The sequence below is a fragment of the Cuculus canorus genome, chromosome 3 (genome assembly GCF_017976375.1).
Source record: "Cuculus canorus isolate bCucCan1 chromosome 3, bCucCan1.pri, whole genome shotgun sequence".
NCBI classification, from domain to species: domain Eukaryota; kingdom Metazoa; phylum Chordata; class Aves; order Cuculiformes; family Cuculidae; genus Cuculus; species Cuculus canorus.
In genome coordinates this window covers 120,150,134-120,172,906 of record NC_071403.1, presented here as the reverse complement: position 1 = coordinate 120,172,906, position 22,773 = coordinate 120,150,134, and the positions used below count along the sequence as shown (strand labels likewise).

Below are 22,773 nucleotides of genomic sequence, written 5' to 3'. Positions count from 1 at the left end.
ACTCGCCCGGCGGGGCAGCCACGTGACGGGCGGCCGCGGGGGGTGTCACGTGGCCGGCGCGTGGCCTTATGGGCCGAGGGCAGGAGGCGCTGTTGGCTTCGTGTGGAGTGCGGAGGCGGCGGAGAGGGGATGCCGACCCCCGGCACCGCCGTGACCCTGCGGGTCTGCGCCGTCGACCTGCGGCCCGAGGTGCCCATCCTGCGGCTCTGGGGGCTGCTGGGTGAGCGCAGTGCTGAGCACGTACGCCTGCGCCATGAGATCCAAGTGTCGGCGGGGCCCCGTGTGGCGTCGGCATCCCTAGGGCCCCGCGGGGCCGAGCTGTGCGTGGGGGACCTGCTGCTGGTAGAGCTAGTGGGGCTGTGGTACCGCTGCTGCGTGGTGAGTCGCTGCGGCCAGCTCTACCGCGTCTTCCTGTTGGACGAGGGCTGCATGGTGGTCACCTCTGCCCGTTACTTGGCCTGGGGATGCAGGGAGCTTTTCCAGCTGGCCCCGGAGGTGCTGGGTTGTGTTGTGGCCGATGTCATGCCTGCCAGGTGCTCCAGGGTGGTGGCTTGTGGGGATGCACCCGTCTCCGTCTGGGCAGTGGAGGCGATGGAGTTCCTCAGCCACCTGCATGGCAAGGAAGTGTCTGGCATAGTACGGGGGATTTTGAATCCGCACCTCATAGTGCTTGAGCTGCCCCAGCTTGTGGCCCAGTTGAGCCACTTGGGCCTGGCCAGACAGGTCACTCCCAGTTGTTTCGGCGAGTTGCTGAGGCACTGCCAAACTTCTGGCCACTTAAGGAACCATCTCAGCATGCAGCCTCCAGCATGTTCCCGTATAACTTCTGCAGTGCCACAGCTTCTCCATGCTTTGCTCTTGTATCAGCCCATGTCCCCTGTCTTGGATTACTTCTACCCACGGCTTCAGTTGGGTGTGAGAGAGCCTGTCCTTGTGACCCACGTCTATGACCCACATCACATCTACTGCCAGTTGCAGAGCCTGTCCCAGGAGATCGATTGCCTTTCTGATACTATGCGCCACATGTCTGTGCTGTGGGAGCAGGATTTATTACCCAAAGTAGGCTCACCCTGTGCTGCCCGTGGCAGAGATGGCCAGTGGTACCGTGCCCTCCTCCTGGACCTTCTTGTGGGAGAGCAAGACCAGCAAGTGGCTCTGGTGATCTTTGTGGACTATGGTAGGAAGGAGGCTGTGCCCAGAACTAACCTGCGCCATTTGCCTGTTGAGTGTTTTCGCATGCCTGTAGTGACTTATCTGTGTGCCCTTCAGGGTATCTCGGACTGGGGTCGCGGCTGGTCACCATCACAGATTGCTGAGCTGAAAGCATTGGTGCTGGGCAAAGCAGTGAGCGCTTGCATCGATGCCTTTAACTCTTTTGAGAACCTGTACTGTGTGAGCCTGTATGGGGAAAATGGCATCAACTTGAACCAGCTTTTTGGGGTGCAGGCCTGCTGCCTGTTGAGCAGCCCGTGGCAGGTCAGCCAAACAGAGGCTCTGGACCAACCAAAAGGTGCAGAATTGACAGGCGAAGAACTAGAATTGCAACCAGGAGCACCTTCTGTGGGTTTAACACACAGAGATTTGCCCTCTGCTCCTGTAGTCAGTGTGCATCTCAAGTTGGGTGTGTTTGATGATGTGTGTGTCTCCCACATCCAAAACCCATCTGAGTTCTGGCTGCAGCTCCATGAGCATCGCCGGCTCCTCAGGCAGCTGACGCAAAGCATGTGGAATTTTTATGCCCATGCTACGAAGCTGTGTGGCTCTGGGTGGCACCTGCAGCCTGGATCGTTTTGTTGTGCCAGTGGGAAAGAGGGTGCCTGTTATCGAGCGATGATCACCAGGGTACTGAACAGTGGGGTAGAAATATACCTGGTGGACAAAGGCAATATAGAAACTGTAGATCAGTGTGCGGTGAAGGAGCTGCTCCCTCGGTTCAGGGAACTACCCTCTTTAGCTCTCAAGTGTGGTTTGGCAGATGCTTCTCCTCCGGGAGGGAGCTGGAGTGAAACATCTGTGTCTGCATTCAGAGAGATTGTACTGAACAAGGAACTAAAGGTGCATTTTTTGAGCGTGCAGGGTGACAAATACATGGTGGAAATTTTTGACCAGTCCCAGTTAGGACAGAAAAGTGTAAGTAAACTCCTGGCCGAGGGAGGCCATGCTGAGTACCAGAGGTGCAAAGTACCTGAGGCTCCCCAGAAATCATCTGGTGAGGCTGAGCACCAGACCTCTTCCCCAGCACGTTTTGGGAAGGAAAACCAAATAAACACGGAGAAGAGGTTTGGAGAAGAATCTGATCTAAATAAATTTGGTAGAGCACCTAGTCCTTACGCGGCTGTGATGGTCAGAGAGAGCCCTGTTGCAGCTATTCACCATTCTAAAAGTAGTGAATCTCTAACTGTTCAGAAATATGAGGGCAAAGAAAACCTGCCCGTCTCTGGGGATATGGAAATAAAGCCATTCTCTTCCTACAGAGGTGGGTTAGAGGTGGGAAGTACAGTTAATGTAGATGTGTCGTATGTTGAAAGTCCTAGTCATTTTTGGTGTCAGTTAACTAAAAACTGCGGTGACCTTCAGGTGTTAATGACAGAGATTCAGGAGTATTGTGGAAACTCATCCCACCCACATGCTTGGCCAAGTTCTATGTGTTTAGCCCAGTACTCGGAGGATGAAAAATGGTACAGGGCTTTAATTCTCAGTGAAGTTCCTTCTGCAGAAAAAGTAGAAGTTCTGTATGTTGACTATGGCAACAGAGACCTGGTGTCTCTAACAAACATTCGCTCAACTGATGAGCAGTTTCTTAGATTAGAGGCTCAGGCTTTCAGGTGCAGCCTTAACTTAATCCAGCCAAATGGTCAGGATCCGTTTGCTTGGGATGAAGAAGCGATTCAGGCTTTCCAAGAGTTTGTTGATACTTCAAAATCTCACTTGGAACTGAAGTGTACAGTGTTTGCCTTGGCTTCAGTTAACAATAAGGGACTGTTTAACATTGTAGATTTAATGACACCTTTTCAGAGTGCTTGCCAATTTTTGACCAAGAGAGGAATGGCCAGACCTTTATCTCCTGAAATGCCTCTGGTATCCTCGGTTCGGCTTCATTCTTACTATTATTCTATGCACGGTATCAAAATTGGGAGTGAGGAAGATGTTTATATTACTCATGTTGATGGTCCATGGAGATTTTACTGCCAGCTTGAAAGATGTGCGGATATCTTGGCACGCCTTACCAATAGCATTGGTCACCTAAGTGAAACAATTACCAGTTTAGAAACCTTGCAAAAGCCTGGGAGCTTGTGTCTAGCAAAGTATTCTGATAATCACTGGTACAGGGCTGTAACTATGAAAACAACACCGAAGACGGAAGTCTTCTTTGTGGATTTTGGGAACACAGAGACAATAGAGAAAGATCATCTGCTGCCTTTACCCAGTGATGCTTCTGATATCTTGCTTTTGCCAATGCAGGCTATAAAGTGTTCCTTATCTGATATATCTGATGTTCCCGATGAAGCTACAGTGTGGTTTAAGCAAGCTGTCTTAGAAAAGCAATTAAAACTGATCGTAGTAGCAAAGGAATCTGATGGTAAACTGTTGGTTGAGTTATTTGATGGCAATACTCAAATAAATGCAAAACTGAAGGAGAAGTTCAGCTTAATAAACAGTACAGGACTGTGTAGACATGTAGAAAATGAAACTTTGTGCTCTAGAAATACGGATGTGAATGAGAGGAATGAGTCTGCAGAGTCTCCTTTAAACAGGGACTTTTCCCTTCCTGAAAGGACAAAATGCAGCTCTGAAGCCCAGGGAGGAGGGGAAAGAAGGGAAAGGCACTTCAGAGATTATGTAAACCTTTTCCAGCCTGCTACGAAGGGAGATGGGGCAGCTGGGTTACTAGAATCTGATGAAATCTTTAGTATTAAGAAGGATGCTTTGTCCTTAAATAAAGAAAGGGAGGAGTCCCTGCTCTCTGTCCAGATGTATATGCAGTCGGATATTAAATCTGATGCTGAAGGCCGGTGTGTAACACTTACTGTACCTGATCCACTGCGACAGAAGGTAGTGCCAGCTCTGAAAGCGTCGGTGTATGTGTCTTGTATAAATGACCCCTTAGATTTTTATGTTCAACTAGAAAGTGATGAGGCACGGCTTAACAGCATTTCGGAAAGCTTAAACAACAGGACACCAGCAAAGAATGCTTGTGGACAGCTTCTCCAAGCAGGAGACTTAATCAGTGCTCTTTATTTGGAAGACAGTCTGTGGTACCGAGCTGTAGTAAAAGAGAAGACTTCTGACAATTTGATAAGCGTACAGTATATTGATTATGGAAATACTTCAGTAATTAATGTTGATCAAGCGCACAGGCTCCCTGAAGACTTGTCATCTATTCCAGCAATAAGCATTCACTGCTTCCTAAGTGCACATAAATGTACGCCCAGTGCAGACTGGGCAGAGAAAGCAGTGCTTTACTTCACCGAGAGAACAAGTGAAGCTCTGCTAACTTGTGAATTTGTAGAGAAGGTTGAGGATAAATGGGAAGTTATTCTCAGTGACCATCAAGGTATAATAACAGTAGATTTAGCCAATGAAAATCTTGCAGGTGGGGAAAGATCTAGTTCAACAGAGAGCAGCAAGATGTTAACTGTGAGTAAGCCTTTGCCTCCTCAGGAAAAAAATGAAACTTCCAGCGTAAGTGCTTGCAAATCATTTATCTGGAAGTTTCCAGAGGCAGGTCAGTCTGTAAAGATTTATGTCTCGCTGGTAAATGATCCAGAATATTTTTGGAGTTTCAATGCTGAAACAGAGGACATGAAATACATAGAGGAAAAAATAGAAGAAGCTGAAAACCTTGGACTAAAGTCTTTGAACGACTGCAGATCTTGTATTAAAAGCGGTGATATTTGTCTGGCAAAATACAGTCAAGATGGAAGGTTCTACAGAGCTAAAGTCTGCAGCATAGAAGGTGGCAATGTATTTGTTAGACATGTGGATTATGGAAGTGAGGAAGCTGTTAGCTTGGAGATGGTCAGGCAAATTCCCTGTGATTTGCTCAAAGTACCTAATCAAGCATTTCCTTGCTGCCTGTCAGGTTTCGAATCCTCAGAGGGCTCCTGGCTTAGTGAAGCAAAAGATAGGTTTTATGATATGACCAAAGACCTCTTATTAGAAGCTGTGGTAGTAGAAACTCGGGAAGATAAAACTTGTGATGTCCCTCTGTGTGTTGTCAAGCTGGAGGCTTCTGGCAAGAGCATTAACGAAGAGATGAAGCCTTTTTGGAAGGCTAATAAAGGGACCGGTGACAACGCTTTCTCAGACCTTGAGAACCCCTTAAAGGAAAACAGATGTTCAAACCATATGGGTCTTTGTGTCAAAACAGAAACTACTGCTGCTTGCGGATTAGCTCCAGAAGAAAGTGAAAGTGCTTTACTGTGTTCTGAACTCTTCCTGGGTGAAACAGCTGTGTGTTTAAATACTGTAGAGGCAAACGTGTCAGTGGGAGCAGCTGATTATTTGTCTGGGAAGGCTGATGATAGATGTGAAACAGCTGAGCACCAAAGCAATTTCGATGGAGAGACACCTCTATTGGAAGGAGAGAGGGATAACAATGTACTACTAGAACCAAGGAGAAGCTGCGGACTTTCTGTTTTGAGGAGTGAAAGAAAAGCTGCAGAACAGGAATTATCTGAAGTGCTGTTTGGAGAGGGTGCTAAGCTGCCAAGCAGTGCTTCAGCAGCCAGTCTTTTCCTAGGAAATGACCAAGAACTGCCAAGATTGCCAGTGCTCCCTGTGCAGTCATCTTCAAGTGATGAAACGGGGCTGTTAGTAGCACTGGATCAGTTACAAATGCAGACTTCGTATAATAATGATCTGAAAGAGCTCATACTGGAGCTCGAGGCACTCTCAGTGCAGTCCTCCTTGGGTGAAGAAACAAAGGAAGCTCTGGAAACAGTCTCACTTGACATGCAGACAGCGTCAGCTGGTGAAGCAAGAGAGAAAGTTTTGGAAAGGGAACTGTTTCAGCTGCCAGTTGTTAGTGAGGAGACGCAGGAGTTGGCAGCTCTGAAATGTCTTGATATCTTATCGTGTGATGAGAGAGAGAACTTGGTGCCTTCAGTTAGCAATGGAGAGAAGGCAATAGACCTGATTCCATCTGATGCTCTGCTTTCTTTGGGAGAGAAGGCAGAGCAATTGGAATTGAACTTGTCTGGAGCTCATAAAGCCGAAGCTACAGAAGAAGATTGGATGGAAGTAAAGCCTCCTTCCCTAAGGCTGTCCTCATCTGGTGGTGGACCTGAGAAACAAGAGAACCTGAAGACCCATGACATGCTGTCAGTGCTAGGTGCTGAAATTGAGCACCTTCTGGAACTGGTGCTGCCTGATGTGCAGCCATCTCGAGAAGGTGGTGAGGAGGACTTGTTAGGGTTGGGACACACTGCACTGCGAAGTTCTACAAATAGCGAAAGTCAATTTTCATTTTGTACAAAAAACTTAAAGGATCAGAGGCCTGTTTGCACCGTAAGATCACGTGACTGCAAAGTTGAGAAGCATAAGGAGTGGCAGAAGGACTGTTATGTGGAAGAATGGATGAAACAAGACTTGACTGGCTCATTTAAAGAATGTGGAAATACATGCATGTGGTCTTCAGACTCTAAGCCTGGGGTTGAAGAAGTAATAAAAAAACAAAATGAGATCTTGGCTGACCGCAGTGCAGGTAAGTGTCTAAATCTAAGGAGTTAAATAATCAAAATGTTGTGCACATTCAAACATGAGAATAGCTTTTTTGATAGAAATCCAATTTTTATTGATTAAGTTACTGTATTAACGTTAATGTGAATGTGCTTTGAGTTAAGGGCATTAGACCAAGTATAATATCTCATGGATAACTGACAGTCTAACAGCAACTAATCTTACTTTAATGATTTTGATTGGCATCTATTTCTGAAGGTGCGATGCATTTTCAAGACTATTCATGATGACAGATTTTTAACTTCTGAATGTAAATTACGCAAAAGTAGTTTGGCAGGGGGACAGGGCAGTATGGGAGCAGGGTGGTGACATGTTTCAGGGGTTGGGTTTGTGTGTGTGTTTTCTTCTCCCTTCACTGACATGTCATTTTTGTAGAACACAGTGAGTATACCTGTAACCTCAAGGGCTTTGCTGTTGGTTCCAAATGTATGGTGTGGACTTCTTTAAAATGGTGTGAGGCTCGCATTTTGGAGATATCTGAAAAAGGTACTAGGGTAAGTATGGGTTGCATACTCTTTCTGTGTGCTTAAGATCTGTTCCTTCTTTGGTCTTTCTCCAAACTTTGCATATTTTACAGAAGTCTTATCGTAGAATTTAAGACTTGGTATTGCAGAGGCTGATTCTGGACTTGCAGACTACATAGAAAAAGCAGCATCTCAAACCAAGTGGATGCTGTGTCACCACTTGATATTCCCTTCACATCTTAACGTCTTATTCCCTTGCATTGACTGGGAAGACTGAAAGAACTGGCTCCAGTTTGAGATACATCCTCATATGTCTGTGGTTCTGTCTGGCCTGCAAGTTAATGTTCCGCTGTGGTGTTGTGTTACCAGGAAATGCTTGTGAAGCTTTGCGTTATTTTACTGATGTTTTGAGGAATGGGTGTTAGAACTGTAGAAACTTGGGAAGAAACTTAAATTATACTGTAATTAATAATGAATACACAACTATTCCTACTTTGATGAAATATTGAATTAGTGGTTGGTGGGAGTTAAAGTTAACAGTAGACTATAATCAAATGCCTGCCTTGTTCTACTGCTGTTTAAGCTATGAGATCATAGAGTCATGGAATCATAGAATGGTTTGGGTTGGAAGGGACCTCAAAGCCCATCCAGGTCCACCCCCTACCACAGGCAGGGACACCTCCCACTGGCCCAGGCTGCTTCAAGCCCCATCCAAACTGGCCTGGAACCCCTCCAGGGATGGGGCAGCCACAGCTTCCCTGGGCAACCTGGGCCAGGGACTCACCAGTCTCATAATGAAGAAGTTCATCCTTACATCTGCTCTAAATCTGCCCCTCTCCAGTTTGTAGCCATTGCCCCTAGTCCTCTCACAACAAGCCTTGGTAAGAAGTCCCTCCCCAGCTTTCTTATAACCCCTTCAGGTACTGGAATACCTGAGAAGTGAGAAGTCTTCCTCCAGCTCAGGGAGAGCCTATGTGTATGTACACATATGCACAGGCATTATAGTTCCGTAAAAGAGCCTTAAAATTGTAATTTAAGGTTGCAAATCTAAAAGATCATTTAATAAAAGTAACTTTTTGGAAGATTGAATGCTTGAGGTCATGGAAGCCACCTCTTTTGCTAGCAAACTCCTTTGATATCTAAAGCTAACCTCAGCTATATTCGGAGGAGTGTCATTGTCAGGTATATAGCCATATCCCTATTCACCAGTTCCCTAGTGGTTCTGATAGAGTAGCTGTTTTCCAGCATTCCTCTTGCTGTACTTGGATTAGAAGCCCTGGAGAGCTTTGAGCAGATTTAGTAGCAATATTCAAATTTATTGAAGATTAACTTAATTCCTTGCAAGATCCAGACTGAAAGCCTTCTCAAAGGCAAGGAGTCCTCAATTGTGTTTTCATACTACTATGTCTTAATTGCCGAGTGTGGTCTTGATATTCATTGATGTGTTAGATATCATTTGGCTCTGTCTGTACAGGTCTTGAACCTCTCCAGTGGCAGTGAGGAGATTGTGGATCCTGAGAATGTCTGGAACGGTATTCCTGACCGGGCTCGCCAGTCATCTAGGTCATCTGAGGTATGGCGGTGTGACAGGGGGCTGGGGGAGACACTGCTGATTTCTAGGAAGGGCGCTCTGGGCTAGTGGGGATTGTTCCTGTGTTGCCGAAAGAACAGAAAGGCTAGGTAGCATTACTCTCAATCTGTGCATTCATGCCAGCTGCTAGAAGCACAGTGTTTTTTCATTAAGACATTGGGTTGTCCTTCTCTAATGGATCTCTGTGGAGGCTACAGAAATTTGTAGGAATCTATTATATAACTGACATAATTTATATAAACTCATATATAGGTTTATATAAACTGTCAGCTGTTTGGCCTGAGGACTCTGAATTCAGTCTGGGAACAGATTAATGCAAACAGCTGGAGGGAGGAAATCTTGCGGGAAGACCACTAATAATCCAGAACCGTAGAACAAAGCTGATGTCTGGCTTTTGGCGGGTCATGCTAGTAGAGCACATAACTAACTGGTAAGCCATGAAAAATACTTCTATTACAAAGCAATTAGGAAATGATAGTAAGGCTTTCACCAGTGTTCTTTGTGAAGTACCAGCTAATGAAGAACTTGTGTCTGGAACCCAAGACTGTGGTCATCAGCCATGGGTACTGACAGTGATAACGAAATGAACTTCCAGTTCATTCTTCTCATGCAGTATTTACATCAAAGCAAAAAGTGGATGGAGGACTTCTGTAGTGAGTTATAAAGGGGGAAAACAAAGTTAAATAAGAGTCCATCAGTGCTGATGTAAAAAGTTAGTCTAGTATTGTGGAAAACTATCTTGGTGATGGTGCCAGCTTCCTAACAGAATCTCCTCTTGTTTAGGCAGTGACCCCTGCAACTGAAGACTTGCAGTCCATAACAGAGGAGTCCTTACTTCAAGGTAACATAACTTTAAACCTCCCAAAGAGGTTGTGTACTCAGTGTCTGAATGCTTTCTAATTTTCTAGAAAATGCTTTATTTTAGAAAATACAGGGTTTTTTTGAGCTTATGTGTTTACTTGATATTGTAATTTTCTTGTTAGCTTACATACTCTCAGTTTAATGGTGAGTATGTGCAATGAAAGCTGCTACTGTCTTGATTAAGAAATTTGGTATTTATATATTTAACCCAGTGGATTGAGCCTCTAGGACAAGCTGGGGTAGTGCACCTAAATTACAGATTTTTGTAGGGTTTTGAGTGTCCACCACCAGCACGCTATTCTTGCTCATATTTCTGAGGCACAGTGAGCTAGGCAGACAGTACTAAGCACTGTAGTCTGGGATTTGAATGTCCCGATCCCTGAAGTCTTGGTTTATTAATCTAAACTCATAATACTGTCTTAGTTGTTGTAAGGATAGTTTGAATAGTGCATGTTACTTAAATTGCGAGGTGTTACTGGAAAACACCTAGTTGTGTACCAAAGAAAATGGTACAGCTTCTTTCTGATTCTGTACTGTTTTCTATAATTATGAAATCACAGAGCAGTTCTGGTTGAAAGGGACCTTTGGAGGTGCTTAGAACAGGGTTGAATAGATCAGGTTGCTTAGGGCCTGCTTTTCAAGTCTGGAATCTACCCAAGGGTGGAGACTCTAGCACCTCTCTGGGCAAGCTGTTCCTGTGTTTGACTAGTGGTTGCCTGATGGACACTGAACTAAGCCTAAATAGAGGCAGCATCTGGGTATTCAGTGATTGAATTGGTAATTGCATTTCAGTACAACTGTAATGAAAGCTGACTGCTTTATGGGTAACAAATAATGAAGTCTGCAGCAGATATCTTAACTTGTGGGGCTAAGTAGTTAAAAACTTGATTAAAATGTTAAACTGATGAATCTACAAATCCTCCCTCCATTGCATCACTCAAATGCAGGATTATTCTTGATCTTGCTGTTTCTGCTTTTGATAATACTTTATAGTTTTGACCACTCCATTTGAGGGCCTTTTTACTTCTTGCCAGTCATTATTGTTCGGGTTTGCCCATAGTAGTGTAGGCACCTTCTCAGCAACAGCGCAGAACATGCAAGGCAAGGTCATGCAGCTGTGTGGCACAGAACCGATGTCGCTGTTGGAGGGGACCTTACAGACCATCTAGTTCCAACCCCCCTGATGTGGGCTTACTAGCTCTGGATAGGAAGTGAAAATTGATGCTGTTTGCAATCATTTTGTACAATTACTGGAAGTAAGCCACAAATTTAATACAGCTTTTTCACAAAAGGTGAAACTTCCCAACTTCTGTGAAGTTTGAGCTCCAAATCTGAGTGCTTCTTTGCTTTTTTTTTTGTGGGCTGCTGGCTGGAAAGGCAGTTTTGAGTCAAAGGTACCTGGTCCACAGCATTAAAATGTCCGGCAGTGGGTTATGCTAAGCCCACTGAGGGATGGAGGGGTTTGAACTCGTAACTGGAGTCTGGGAGCACTGCTTGCTTCATCTGATTGGGCAAGAGCAACTCCATTGTTTCCACTGTCTTGTCCTTATACAAAACTTTTAGTTTCTTAAGAGTTCAATATGTTGATATTTAGTCTGAAGTGTTTAAAGCTATGACTATATTTGTTTAGAGAAACATCTTGATGTGTTTGTTTTTATTCCCTGTAGAAAAGCAAGCGGGCTGCAGTTCAGATTCAGCTGAAGATCCTTGTGTCCTCTAATGTTCCTGAACCCAAGTGACCCATTCACCACATGAAGCTGAACAAGTGCCTGTGTACACAAACACTCCCATGAAAGAGTTTTCTTCTACCTAACTGAACAAATGCCTGTTGCAACTATACTTTTCTGTGAAGGAGTAGTGCTTGTTGGCAGACTGCTGTCAGCTTGGCTTCTTATAGCTGTGCTTTCTTAAATAAGAGTTGGCCTCTTAATTGGGATTCGTTGCTGAATGTGTGTGCACCAACTTGTCTGTAGCTGTTGGTGGGTAGTTCTTCAACAAACTTGTTCTCTGCTGTGTTACACAAGACTGCTTTCTGATGTTTGCTTTTGGAAAATTTGCATTAAGTGTATTTTTCCTTTTTTTCCTAAAAGTATTTTTTTGGGGTGATATGGGGGGGAGCATTTTCTTTGTAGGGAAACAGTTGGTTTGGGTCTTGCACTGCACTTGATGCTGTTATAAAGCAATGGAAGAAGCTGGAATAAAGCTTTGGCTGGTATATGCTGAGTGTTTGGTTACTGACTTGTGTTCTTTCCCTACATATAAACTCAAATGCTGTACGCATACAGATTAGTGTACTGGAGTCGGATCTATGCATGTCTTGCAGTTACTGGGTTTGACTCTAATTAGTTCTCTAGAACACTGTGAACCACGCCAAATGCTTTGAAACACAATGCAGGTATGTACAAAATAGAACTTGTGTTTATGACATGGCCTTAATTGTAATAATTAAAGAGGAAGCCTTTCCTCTAAACACAAAGGAGACCTAGCAGAATGGGTTTGCTCCTGCTGTGTGTAGTGACTTGTTACAACAGCTGCAGATTCTCACCTTTTATTCTCCTCCTTGTGTGTTGAACAGAGGTTTCTCTTTTGCAGTCCTGTTCCACGCTCCCATACATCATAGCTTTTTCTTCCTCTTTGTCGCCTCTGGATTTTTCATGCTGCTGTAATGACATAGGAACCAAAGATCTTGCACAAGATCTATCACAGTAGATCTCAAGTGTAAGGGAAATGCTGCCTCTCTGTTGCCTTAACAGAGACAACACACGGTGGTAGGCTGGAGAGAATTTAATTACATTCTGGAAACAGGTCTTAAAAGTTGTTGCAGTCTCATGTTAAGATCACAGATTATATAAATATTTAATTACACTGTTAACTGCATTGCTTGCTCTGCCTGCTTCACTTATTTTGTCTGTAGCCCGATTTTGAAACAAACAGGCTACAGCTACAAGTAGTCCCCCTTCTGCAAGACTTACTCACTTAGAAGTCATCCTTCTGCGTGGCAGCTTCAAAGAGTCCTCTATAAATCAGAGCCTTCTTTAGCCAACGATGTAGTCAACTCTTTCTCCTGACAGCTACAGACGGGGAGGCTGGTGCTGGGGCAAAGGCAGTGTCTGAGGAGCGTTACAGCCATGAGAGACATCAATGCGTCCCTACTTCTTTTTAAAGGGAGTGGCAAAAGTGACATGTCTCTTCCGTAACTTCACTAACCACAGTATGATGAAGTGATAGTGGTAATACAGCGATTAAGAGAGAGGCACTGCTTGGAGCTTTGCCGAAGGGGAATTACGGTTGCTACGAGTGACCATTTCAGCAGCTTTTGGAAGGGAAATGTTCTCTGAGCATGGCAGTAAATACACATCTTAAATGTAAGTAGATTAGGTTCAGATGAGAAGTCCTGTGTCTGATTAAACTCCTTTTCTGCTGTTATCATAAATTTATTTCCTGTAGCTCTTTCTGTGTCTTCTGTTTTAACAAGACAGTTTGAGAACCTTCCACCTCTGACTAAAGGAGCAAAAACCTGCTCCAACTCTCAACTTGTCAGAGCACAGCTGAAATACTAAGTAGTTTAATAACATATTAAAGACTTTTCTTGCAGCGTAAAGAGAGGCTCACTGGATGCAAACTGACCTACAGCTTGGTAAACAGAACTGTAGGTGAATTCCTTGGAGCTTCAATCTCTCAGGAAACTTGATTCTTTGTCAAAACCAGAGTAAATACCATCAAGTGATATTTTTTTCCCCCAGCTGCCTATAATGCAGAAGTTATTCTGTTAACAGTATTTCAGAGCATCCCATAACACATATGAACTAAAACCTCTCTATGTTTTCGTGATAATGTAACCTAATGCCTTATCCTTTTTTTTTTGTTGTTGTTCCACACCCCAAAAGCTGTGTAGGTGGCCAAAGCCATCACGTCTGGCTAACATTAGTGTCCCAATGCCCGTGGTATTTCCAGTATTCCTTTGTGTTCCTTATTCGGGTTCAGCTGGAGATAAGTTGATATTGGTACCAGGAATAACATTGGGTCCTATGCCATCCACAACAGAATCCCACTTATCGAAGTCTTTCTTAAGATCTATAAAATGGGGGGAAAAAAAACCAAACAAGTGGCAATGAGTTAAGTGATGGGCACTTTGTAAGGCTACACTGAAATATTAAATCAACTTGACAATGTAGAGGAGGGAAAAACGACACTCCAGGTTTTTAAGTATCAGAACAAAACTCCAATGATTTTACTCTGAGCTGCTCAGATCATAAAAGTAACAAACCTCTAGAAAAAGTCGGACTTGGCTTTTCCCATCAGCCTTTTCTGACACACATGCTTCTGATCTTGTTCTAAACTGAACTGTTATGTAAAAAGCTTCATAGGAATTAAGTATTATAAACTTAATACTTTGCTGTGGACAGATACTTACTCAAATGCTTCTGCAGGAAGGCTAATGAAGCGTGATTGCATATATCAATAGCTTCATTTGGATCTATTTCTCCTTTTAATTTGAAAAATCTTCCAATGATTTCTCCGCTGATGAAGGTAAAGTCGGGAAAGCTCTGATGTACTGAGCCCCTGCGAACAGAAAAATGATCAACAGGCTTAGAAGCGTGCAGTCATCTGATTAAGAGATGCCATGGGTTGCACAAACTTCTTCAAAGACAGTTGCACATCTTATGCTGACTTCTTTAGCAGAAGATAAAGCAGGTTAATGTCTTGAGCGTGGAAGATTAGCAGTAAGTTCTGTCCTAACCACAGAAGGAAGTTTTGTAGACGCTTACTGTAAGTCGTTGTAACTGGAATGCCATAAAGAGTGGGCCTGGCAGAACTTCATGACCAAGTTGTCTCCCTGCTCCCAGTGTAAGGATTACAGAGCCATCTGCTCCCCTTCAGCGCTTTCAATAAGTGAGTGCAGAACTGCACCCAAAAGCTGTTTACGTGCTCAGATACAGATGATGCACGAGGCCCAGGGCAAAATCTGTGCTGCAGAACAGGGATATAGACTTTGGAGGATCTTCAGCTTTGGGTTCCTGGCTGCTCTGAGGGGTCTGTCTCCACTGGGGGGGATACTGCTGTCTAATCTAAACAGTGAAAACCTGAGCCGTGAGGAAGTAGTGACTGTCCTTCTGCAGCCGCAGGTAACTGAACAGCTTCAACAACAGAGAAAGATTCCTCCTCAACCACAGAAAGGATGGATCCCAGACACTTACTTGATAGTGATCATTTTCTTGTTTGTGTCATTGGAGCTGAGCTTCTTCATCTTCAAGATATTATCGGCCCACTGGAATTTTTCAGAGTTGATAAAAAGCAGTGGTTGCTGGACACTGTTTTGGTAAATGTCATCACCTACTGGAAGCATCCACGCGTCGAGGGCAATGCCACACCTGTCAAAAAACCTTGATATGGTCACAAACCAGAAAGGTTTCATAGAACCATAGAATGGTTTGGGTTGGAAGGGACCTCAAAGCCCACCCAGTCCCACCCCCCTGCCATGTGCAGGGACACCTCCCACTGGCCCAGGCTGCTCCAAGCCCCATCCAACCTGGCCTGGAACCCCTCCAGGGATGGGGCAGCCACAGCTTCCCTGGGCAGCCTGGGCCAGGGCCTCACCACCCTCACAGGAAAACATTTTTTCCTAAGATGTAGTCTAAATCTCCCCTCTTTCAGCTTAAAACTGTTACCCATTGTCCTACCCCCCCAGCTTGGTGTGGAAGTTCTCAGCATGCTTCAATTTGCAGGAGATGGGAAAGAGAAACTTTCTATGATACTGAAAGGTAAAAAGGTTAATGAATCATTTTGTTGTGAAACTCTTTCTGCTCTGGGGGAAGAGAATTTATCCATGATTGCATTTGTCGGTCTCCTTTGCCAGGTGCAGCTGGGCACAGGAGCTCCTGCAGGTCCCACAGTATCACGACATAGCATGACACAGCTAATATGCTCCACCACATTCCCACAGTTGAAGGAAGCATAACTTCAACTTGAGAAAACAGGACATGCTAAAAAAAAAAGAAAAGCCTTTTCAAGAGCTAATTAGTGGCTGAGGAATCTTAGGGAAGGTCCCCTGCTCCACATCTCTCAAGTGCCAAATGTCTCTTGCCTTGTTTTGCATACTTACCTGAATCTTGTTTCTTTGCTGAGACTTTCAATAACTGTAGCACCACCAAAAGAGTGTCCCATCACAGCTATTCTGCTCGTATCAACAGAATCCTGTCAAAAAAAACATCCAGGGCTGTAAGAGATGTTCTTTCCCAAACTCTTCTTTTTTGAAAGAGAATAATTTTTTAGGCAATAGATGCTATTGAAGTAATAAGAGCATCATTTCAGCTCCATCACTATCTATCCAGCTTGGCATGACCTATGCTGATCTATGGCATGATCTTCAGAACAGTTTATAGGGACCAGTTTAGAAACAGAAGAGGGAAACCAGAAGCATCATTAGGCATTTAACAAAACGTAGTCACCGCCTCTCACTCACCTTTAGGGTATTCCAGTCAAAGTCTGAATTCAGTACATTCGTTACTTCCTCTCCTGAATTGATTTTAAGAATGAGGTTGAGAGCTTTGATGCACTCCTGTGCTCTTTGCTGCACCTGCAGAGAAGAAGAAGTTGGGGCAGAGCGGTGTAAGGAATTATTGGGCAACTTCTAGGCTTGCCAGCCCTTTGGACACAAAATTTGGTCGGATTTTTTTGCTCCCTAAGTGTCTGATAGGGTAACAACTATTCTGAACTGCAGAATGGATCTGTAGAATGGAACTCCAGTGAGGTCTGACCAACTACAAAACTGACTTTTGGACATCCAAAGAGTTGAAACTCTTAGGTAGATCCTCTGCAGAAGGAGGAATTTATCCCTATAACAGGCACCAAAGACCACCGACTCCTTTGTCCCATCGCTGCTCAGAAAAGGAGTTGTTGGGATGTGCAGCAAAGGTGTAAGTTACACAACTACAAGAAAGACTGACTTGCAGCTCCTTCTCAGGCTCACTTTGATAAGCAAATGTCATTACATCACCTGCCTCATCTGCACGGTAGCTTTGAAACTGTCTTTAACTGTCTTAAACCCAAGAACCAAGAAGCCTTTCCTGTTTTATATATATGCACATCCTTGAAAACTGTAGTAAAGCTGCTGCAAGTAAAGGCTTTCATTGTTTGGTATAAGAAGGTATTTTGATTTTGATATTTTACTAGAAGAAAAGCTCCAAAAAGAACCAAAGAAGAGTAGAGCCCTTGGGGACTGCAGTGTGTAGGCAGCCAGCAAGATGTGCATTGCAGGACTTCAAATCAAGCTCTCAGTTCTCCTGACTTCTCTACTAGTGAAATATGCTGGCGACAGCTTCTGGAGGTTATTTCCAGACTCAGACATTATGGATTTAGAGTCGTAAGTAGGATGTTGTGTGCCCACAGGAAGTGACACATGTACTGCTGTCTGTATGGCCCAGGGAGATAAACACCTCCCTGGCCGAGTTTGCATTAGCTGGAAGAAAACATTCCTGTATTTTAAAGGTCAAGTTTACACTTGAGGAGCTCATCAGCATGACCATATCACACCTAGCATGGATGCTGCCCAGAAACAGGACGTCTGCCTTGTTTCCATTGCTATAACCCTCCTCCAAGCATGTTGAAGATGATGAGGTGAACGTCCCTCTCAGAGCAGCCGGCATTCCTCTTGCTACCCAGCAGCAAACAAAAGCTAAAGCAGCCTACGGCCACACGAACATTTGAATTCAACTCTGTGTCACGTAAAGACCGGGCTGGGCAGCAAAAGTGTGATAACACAGAGAAGAAACAGAAAGTTGTGTGGAAAGAGAGGAGAAACAGCTGACTAAGCTTGAGAGTGCAGCTTTGTAAGAAAGCCTTGCTGAGGAAGCAGCTCATGCTCTGAAGAAAGCTGTTGTTGGCTTTCACATCTTCAGGAAAGTGAGACCTGATGCGTATTTATGCACCCTCTGAGTCATGCCAGAAGACTCAGACATGGCCAAAGGGCAGGAATCTGCTACTTAGTCCTGAACACACCACTCCTGCCTCACTTCCTAGAGCACAGACTGCGGATGGGTACCTGCTTATGGCGCAAACAACGCTCTTCCTCTCCAGTTTTCAGTTTCCTGTAGTAGATCCACTCCTTCTCCATGTTTGATGTAGACTCTTCCTGTGGTTCAGAAACGGACTTTTTTTTACAATAATACGTTGCTGAAGCAGATTCATCTCTGCAATATCAATGAAAGGTTATTTCTGGGGATGTATTCCATTCGGTTTGGGATGAAGTCATCAGAGGTTTTAGATTTTGGGTATCTCAACTGATCCAAGCTACCAACCAGTGCTGCTGCAATCACTACTGAGTGCAGACAGACTTTCTACATAATGCAGCAACCCCACCAAAACTCCCATCTCCTTTATATTCTCCAGGTTCTAACAATAACAGAGAAACAGCATGCATGAAGAATGACAAGTGACATCCATCACGGGACTTAATCCAAGGGTGTATCTAAGCAAAGCCCCTTAGATGAGAGTTAAGCCAGAGGAACAGTGTGGGCAGGGCTGAAGAAGATATATTAGGTTTTCATTTTAAAAAGAATCCTAAGGTCCCAGGTTGCCCAGGGAAGCTGTGGCTGCCCCATCCCTGGAGGGGTTCCAGGCCAGGTTGGATGGGGTTTGGAGCAGCCTGGGCCAGTGGGAGATGTCCCTGCCCACGGCAGGGGTTGGAACTAGATGACCTTTAAGGTCCCTTCCAACCCAAACTATTCTATGATTCTATAATTCTTCTTTACAATAAAAACCCTTCCATTCAACATGAGAAAGTTTCTTTCCGTCAGAACTGAAAATCGTGCCCCATACACACCTGTGCTCCACAGCAGCCACTATGAAGCCTTGGGAAGCCATCTCTATGCAAATAGCAGAATAGATCGTCCTGCAATCAAAACCGCAGCCTAGTGAGACAGGTGCAAACATAATTATTCCAATTACGCTGCTCTTTAAACATTGACCTTACTACATACGTGCTAGCCCCCAATCAGTATTCCTTCCATTTGAATTTGCCAGCAGTAGAGCAGGCTTTTGTACGCCAGTCGCTAAAGCCTGTTCGCAAACACTTGTTACTGTTCTACTGTCTATTCAGAGGAAAAATGCTGATAATTAAAAAAAAAGTAGCACATAAGACACAAAGAGCGGCCCAAAACCCAAGTAGCTGATTTTCACAGCATCCTTATAGTCGGTAAATACCCTCACCCCTAATAGAGGGTATTTTTTACACGGGCATGGAGGGATAGGACAAGGGGGAACGGCTTTAAATTGGAAGGGGGAAGATTTAGATTAGATATTAGGAAGAAAGTCTTCATGATGGCCCAGGTTTCCCAGAGAAGTCGTGGCTGCTCCATCCCTGGAGGGGTTCCAGGCCAGGTTGGATGGGGCTTGGAGCAGCCTGGGCCAGTGGGAGGGGTCCCTGCCCATGGCAGGGGTGGGACTGGGTGGGCTTTGAGGTCCCTTCCAACCCAAACCATTCTAGGATGCTATGAAAACATAAAGGGAAAACCCAAATAAATAGAGCCACCCTGCTTTCCTTTACTGCTGTTGATTTTAGTGGAGGCATACTGATACACAGCAGCCTGTTCTTCAAATCTGTTTTAGCTCCATGGGGATCTCACTCCCCTACTGAAGATCTGTTCAGAACCATCCTTGGAGACTGCTGTCTCCACAGACGACAAAAATAGTTTGTCAACAAACTGCAGAATTACCGAAAAGCTCCAAGTCCATGGGAAAAAATGAGGAGTGGGTATTTTTCTCCTGGCTTAAAAGCAGCATTTGACTTTGCAGGACAGGTCACTGAACCTAGATAAAAATCGAAGCGTATGTCATTATTACTGAAATGAGAGAAAGCACTCGTTGCTGTGGGAGAGATGCCAAGAATCTGGTGACCACTGATTTCAGAACAATGATGAAGATAAGGTACCAATGTCATCCTTACAATATAAAAGACAAATATGGATCTGGTTCTGAAAATACTTTCTGCTTAGAAGAACATCCTTTCCTTCTCCTCCTCCCATCCACAGTCCAGCACAAGGCCTCCATATCTCTGCTGTGAGGACAGGCTGAGGGAGTTGGGGTTGTTCAGCCTGGAGAGGAGAAGGCTCCAGGGAGACCTTAGAGCAGCTTCCAGAACGTGAAGGGACTACAAGAAAGCTGAGGAGGGACTGTTTACAAGGGCCTGGAGTGACAGGACGAGGGAGAATGGCTTTCAAAAAGAAGGGGTAGAGTTAGACTAGACACTGGGAAGAAATCCTTCCCGCTGAGGGTGGTGAGGCCCTGGCCCAGGCTGCCCAGGGAAGCTGTGGCTGCCCCATCCCTGGAGGGGTTCCAGGCCAGGCTGGATGGGCCTTGGAGCAGCCTGGGCCAGTGGGAGGAACTGGATGGGCTTTAAGGTCCCTTCCAAACTAAACCATCCTATGACTTTATGATCTGTTAAATCCTGCAAAACCAGGTTTTCGAGAATACTCAGGCATTCACAGCTTAGTATCAACCTCACCTTTGTATATTTGCAAACTCCCCTGTGGGATTTAAATTCCCGCACAGGCGCAGCTTACCCAAGCTCTTCCTCCAGCAAACCACGCAGCCACTCCTATCCCCAGCTGCCAGGGACAGCGGGGCTGCCTGAAACTGGGTCACGTTCACATGAAGCATCTCTCCACAAACACATCTCAAACAAACACACTTCCTCGCAAAACCACTTTTTTGTCCCGCAGCACTAACACACCGCACACACAGCTCGTGCCGTTGCAGTAGAATCAGAATAGTGTGGGTTGGAAGGGACCTCAAAGCCCATGCAGTCCCACCCCTGCCATGGGCAGGGACACCTCCCACTGGATCAGGGGCTGCTCCAAGCCCCATCCAACCTGGCCTGGAACCCCTCCAGGGATGGGGCAGCCACAGCTTCCCTGGGCAACCTGGGCCAGGGACTCACCACCCTCAGCATGAAGAAATTCTTCCTTATGTCTAGTTTACATCTGCCTCTCTCCAGTTTGTACCCATTCTCCCTTGTCCCATCCCCACAAGCCTTTGTGAACAGCCCCTCCACAGCTTTCCCGGAGCCCCTTTCATCACTGGAAGCTGCTTTAAGGTCTCCCCACAGCCTTCTCCTCTCCAGGCTGAACAACCCCAACTCTCTCAGCCTGTCCTCAGAGCAGAGGTGCTTCAGCCCTTGCATCATCCTTGTAGCCTCCTCTGGACTCGTTCCAACAGCTCCATATCCTTATACTGAGGATTCCAGAACTGGACACAACACTGCAGATGAGGTAGTCAAGGAATAAAACCAGAACCAGTCTTACCAACGTAGTACTGGAAAAGCCTTTCTCCTACTACCCGGTACATATTAAGGAAGTCAGAGAGTCCCTGATAGTACTCTTTATCTGGAATCCACGGTGCCTCTTCGTTATCTGTGGCGTCACATGATGGATAATAGAGGCGCAAGAAGCTTCCCTGGGATCAAGAGAAAAAAAGAAAACTCAAGGTTGATATTTATTTTCATAAAACAGAGAAAAAGTAAAATAAAAACATGTTGAGGGTTCCAGACACAAGAATGAGAGCTCAGGAGAATTGTATCTCACAAGAAAATCACTCTAAAGCTCCAAAGGCTTTGAGGCCAATCCTATGCCAGTATCTTCGTGTCCCTGCAATCAGTCTTAAGTAGCACAACTGTGGGCATCCAGGTAGAGCTACACCGCCCCTGCTCACACCCCACTGGCTGATTCAAAATGCCCCATAATAATAATAATAATAATAATAATAATAATAATAATAATAAAGCTAATCATTACAAACATTCACTTCCTACTTGCTCCATTTATTTCAGCATCTTGGTGGATCTTTTCTTCTGTCCTCCTCACTGCGCCTCCCTTTGCGGAATGGCATGACGATGCTATTTGATCGGTTTAACAGGGGTGACTGCATCCTATCCACCCTTCCAGCTGGGAGCTGTCATTGCTTTTTTAGCACAGGTTTGTCCCATGGTCTGTTACTGACCCAATCCAGCTTGATAAACTGGGGGAGAACCATAGAATGGTTTGAGTTGGAAGGGACCTTAATGATCATCTAATTCCAACCCCGCTGCCATGGGCAGGGACATCTCCCATCAGGCTGCTCAAAGCCCATCCAACCTGGCCTGGAACCCCTCCAGGGATGGGGCAGCCACAGCTTCCCTGGGCAACCTGGGCCAGGGCCTCCCCACCCTCAGCGGGAAGAATTTCCTTACGTCTAGTCTAAATCTGCCCCTCTCCAATTCATATCCATTAGAAAGGATCCTCCTAGAAGTTATCTTTTTCCACTGGGTTAGCAAGAGAAATGTTACCCTGGGAGTTAGTTTCTGGAAGTGAGGTCCAGCAGAGGAGGTGCATGTGGAGGCAGAGCCATGAGCTCAACGGGGCTATAGTGTTCCCACCTACTCTGAGCAAAAGGCTGTCTGTAAATCTCTCCAGCAGCTACACAGCAAAGAAGTACAACACACCGTTCTCTTTCCTAGCCAAGATGTTTACGAGTCTGTCGTGGTTCATCTTTCAAAACACAATTTTTGTTAACCTGTGGTTTATCTCCTCTATTTCTTACCACCAGGATGAATCTTCTCTTACTGCCTGCGCTCCAGGAAACCATCCAAGCTGCCCACATTCACGTGGACCCTCCATGCCTTCTTTGCCACTACTATTTCCACGCAGGCAGCAATGTACCAATGGCACACCTTAAAGCAGATGAACTGGCTGCAATTTGCATTCATACTTCCTGGTTTGCAAAGGAATTTGCGACACCCTACGCAAATGTGCTTGCTCCATCTGTACTTTTGCTTTAACGTGGTAAGTCTCGGGCTGAAAAGAACGTGAGTTTTGGAATAAAGTCTGGTTTCTTGAACACTAGTTTATCAGTTTCATACACAACCAGTACCAAAAGTCTGTTTAGTGAATCTTGTTTCTATTTAGGCTGGAGAAGAGGAGGCTGAAGGGAGAGCTCATCCCTGTCTCCAACTGCCTGGATTGAGGTTGTAGCGAGGTGGGTCCTGGTCTATTCTCCCAAGTGAGAGATGATGGGATGAGAGGGAATGGCCTCAAGCTGCGTCACGGGAAGTTAAGATTGGACATTAGGAAGAATTTCTCCACA

At 45.1% G+C, this 22,773-nt stretch overlaps 2 protein-coding genes across 4 annotated transcripts in view; one reads left to right on the top strand and one right to left on the bottom strand.

The window, feature by feature from the left end:
* Positions 1-112: 112 nt before the first annotated feature.
* On the top strand, positions 113-13,667 carry TDRD6 (tudor domain containing 6). The gene is made up of 5 exons (XM_054063478.1): positions 113-6,706; positions 7,117-7,235; positions 8,680-8,778; positions 9,580-9,637; positions 11,325-13,667. Exons 1-5 carry the CDS (start codon positions 130-132, stop codon positions 11,375-11,377), a joined length of 6,906 nt encoding a protein of 2,301 aa, XP_053919453.1. The 5' UTR covers positions 113-129; the 3' UTR covers positions 11,378-13,667.
* Positions 13,593-22,773, bottom strand: part of PLA2G7 (phospholipase A2 group VII) — a 19,963-nt gene continuing 10,782 nt past the window's right edge. For all 3 annotated transcript variants that reach the window (XM_054063488.1, XM_054063489.1, XM_054063490.1), the window contains 9 exons: positions 20,958-21,108; positions 19,371-19,464; positions 18,479-18,547; positions 17,699-17,846; positions 16,121-16,234; positions 15,761-15,852; positions 14,856-15,029; positions 14,072-14,220; positions 13,593-13,731 (listed from right to left, as the gene is read on the bottom strand). In XM_054063488.1, coding sequence (XP_053919463.1) covers positions 13,628-13,731; positions 14,072-14,220; positions 14,856-15,029; positions 15,761-15,852; positions 16,121-16,234; positions 17,699-17,846; positions 18,479-18,547; positions 19,371-19,464; positions 20,958-21,108 — 1,095 coding nt within the window. In that variant the 3' untranslated portion in view covers positions 13,593-13,627. The remainder of the gene's footprint in view (positions 13,732-14,071; positions 14,221-14,855; positions 15,030-15,760; positions 15,853-16,120; positions 16,235-17,698; positions 17,847-18,478; positions 18,548-19,370; positions 19,465-20,957; positions 21,109-22,773) is intronic.

Excerpts from the sequence above, each read along its gene's own strand:
- TDRD6 (XM_054063478.1), top strand. The coding sequence starts at position 130 with ATGCCGACCCCCGGCACCGCCGTGACCCTGCGGGTCTGCGCCGTCGAC. Across the intron at positions 8,779-9,579 it reads AGTCATCTAGGTCATCTGAG|GCAGTGACCCCTGCAACTGA; the intron begins GTATGGCGGTGT and ends CCTCTTGTTTAG. Across the intron at positions 9,638-11,324 it reads AGAGGAGTCCTTACTTCAAG|AAAAGCAAGCGGGCTGCAGT; the intron begins GTAACATAACTT and ends TATTCCCTGTAG.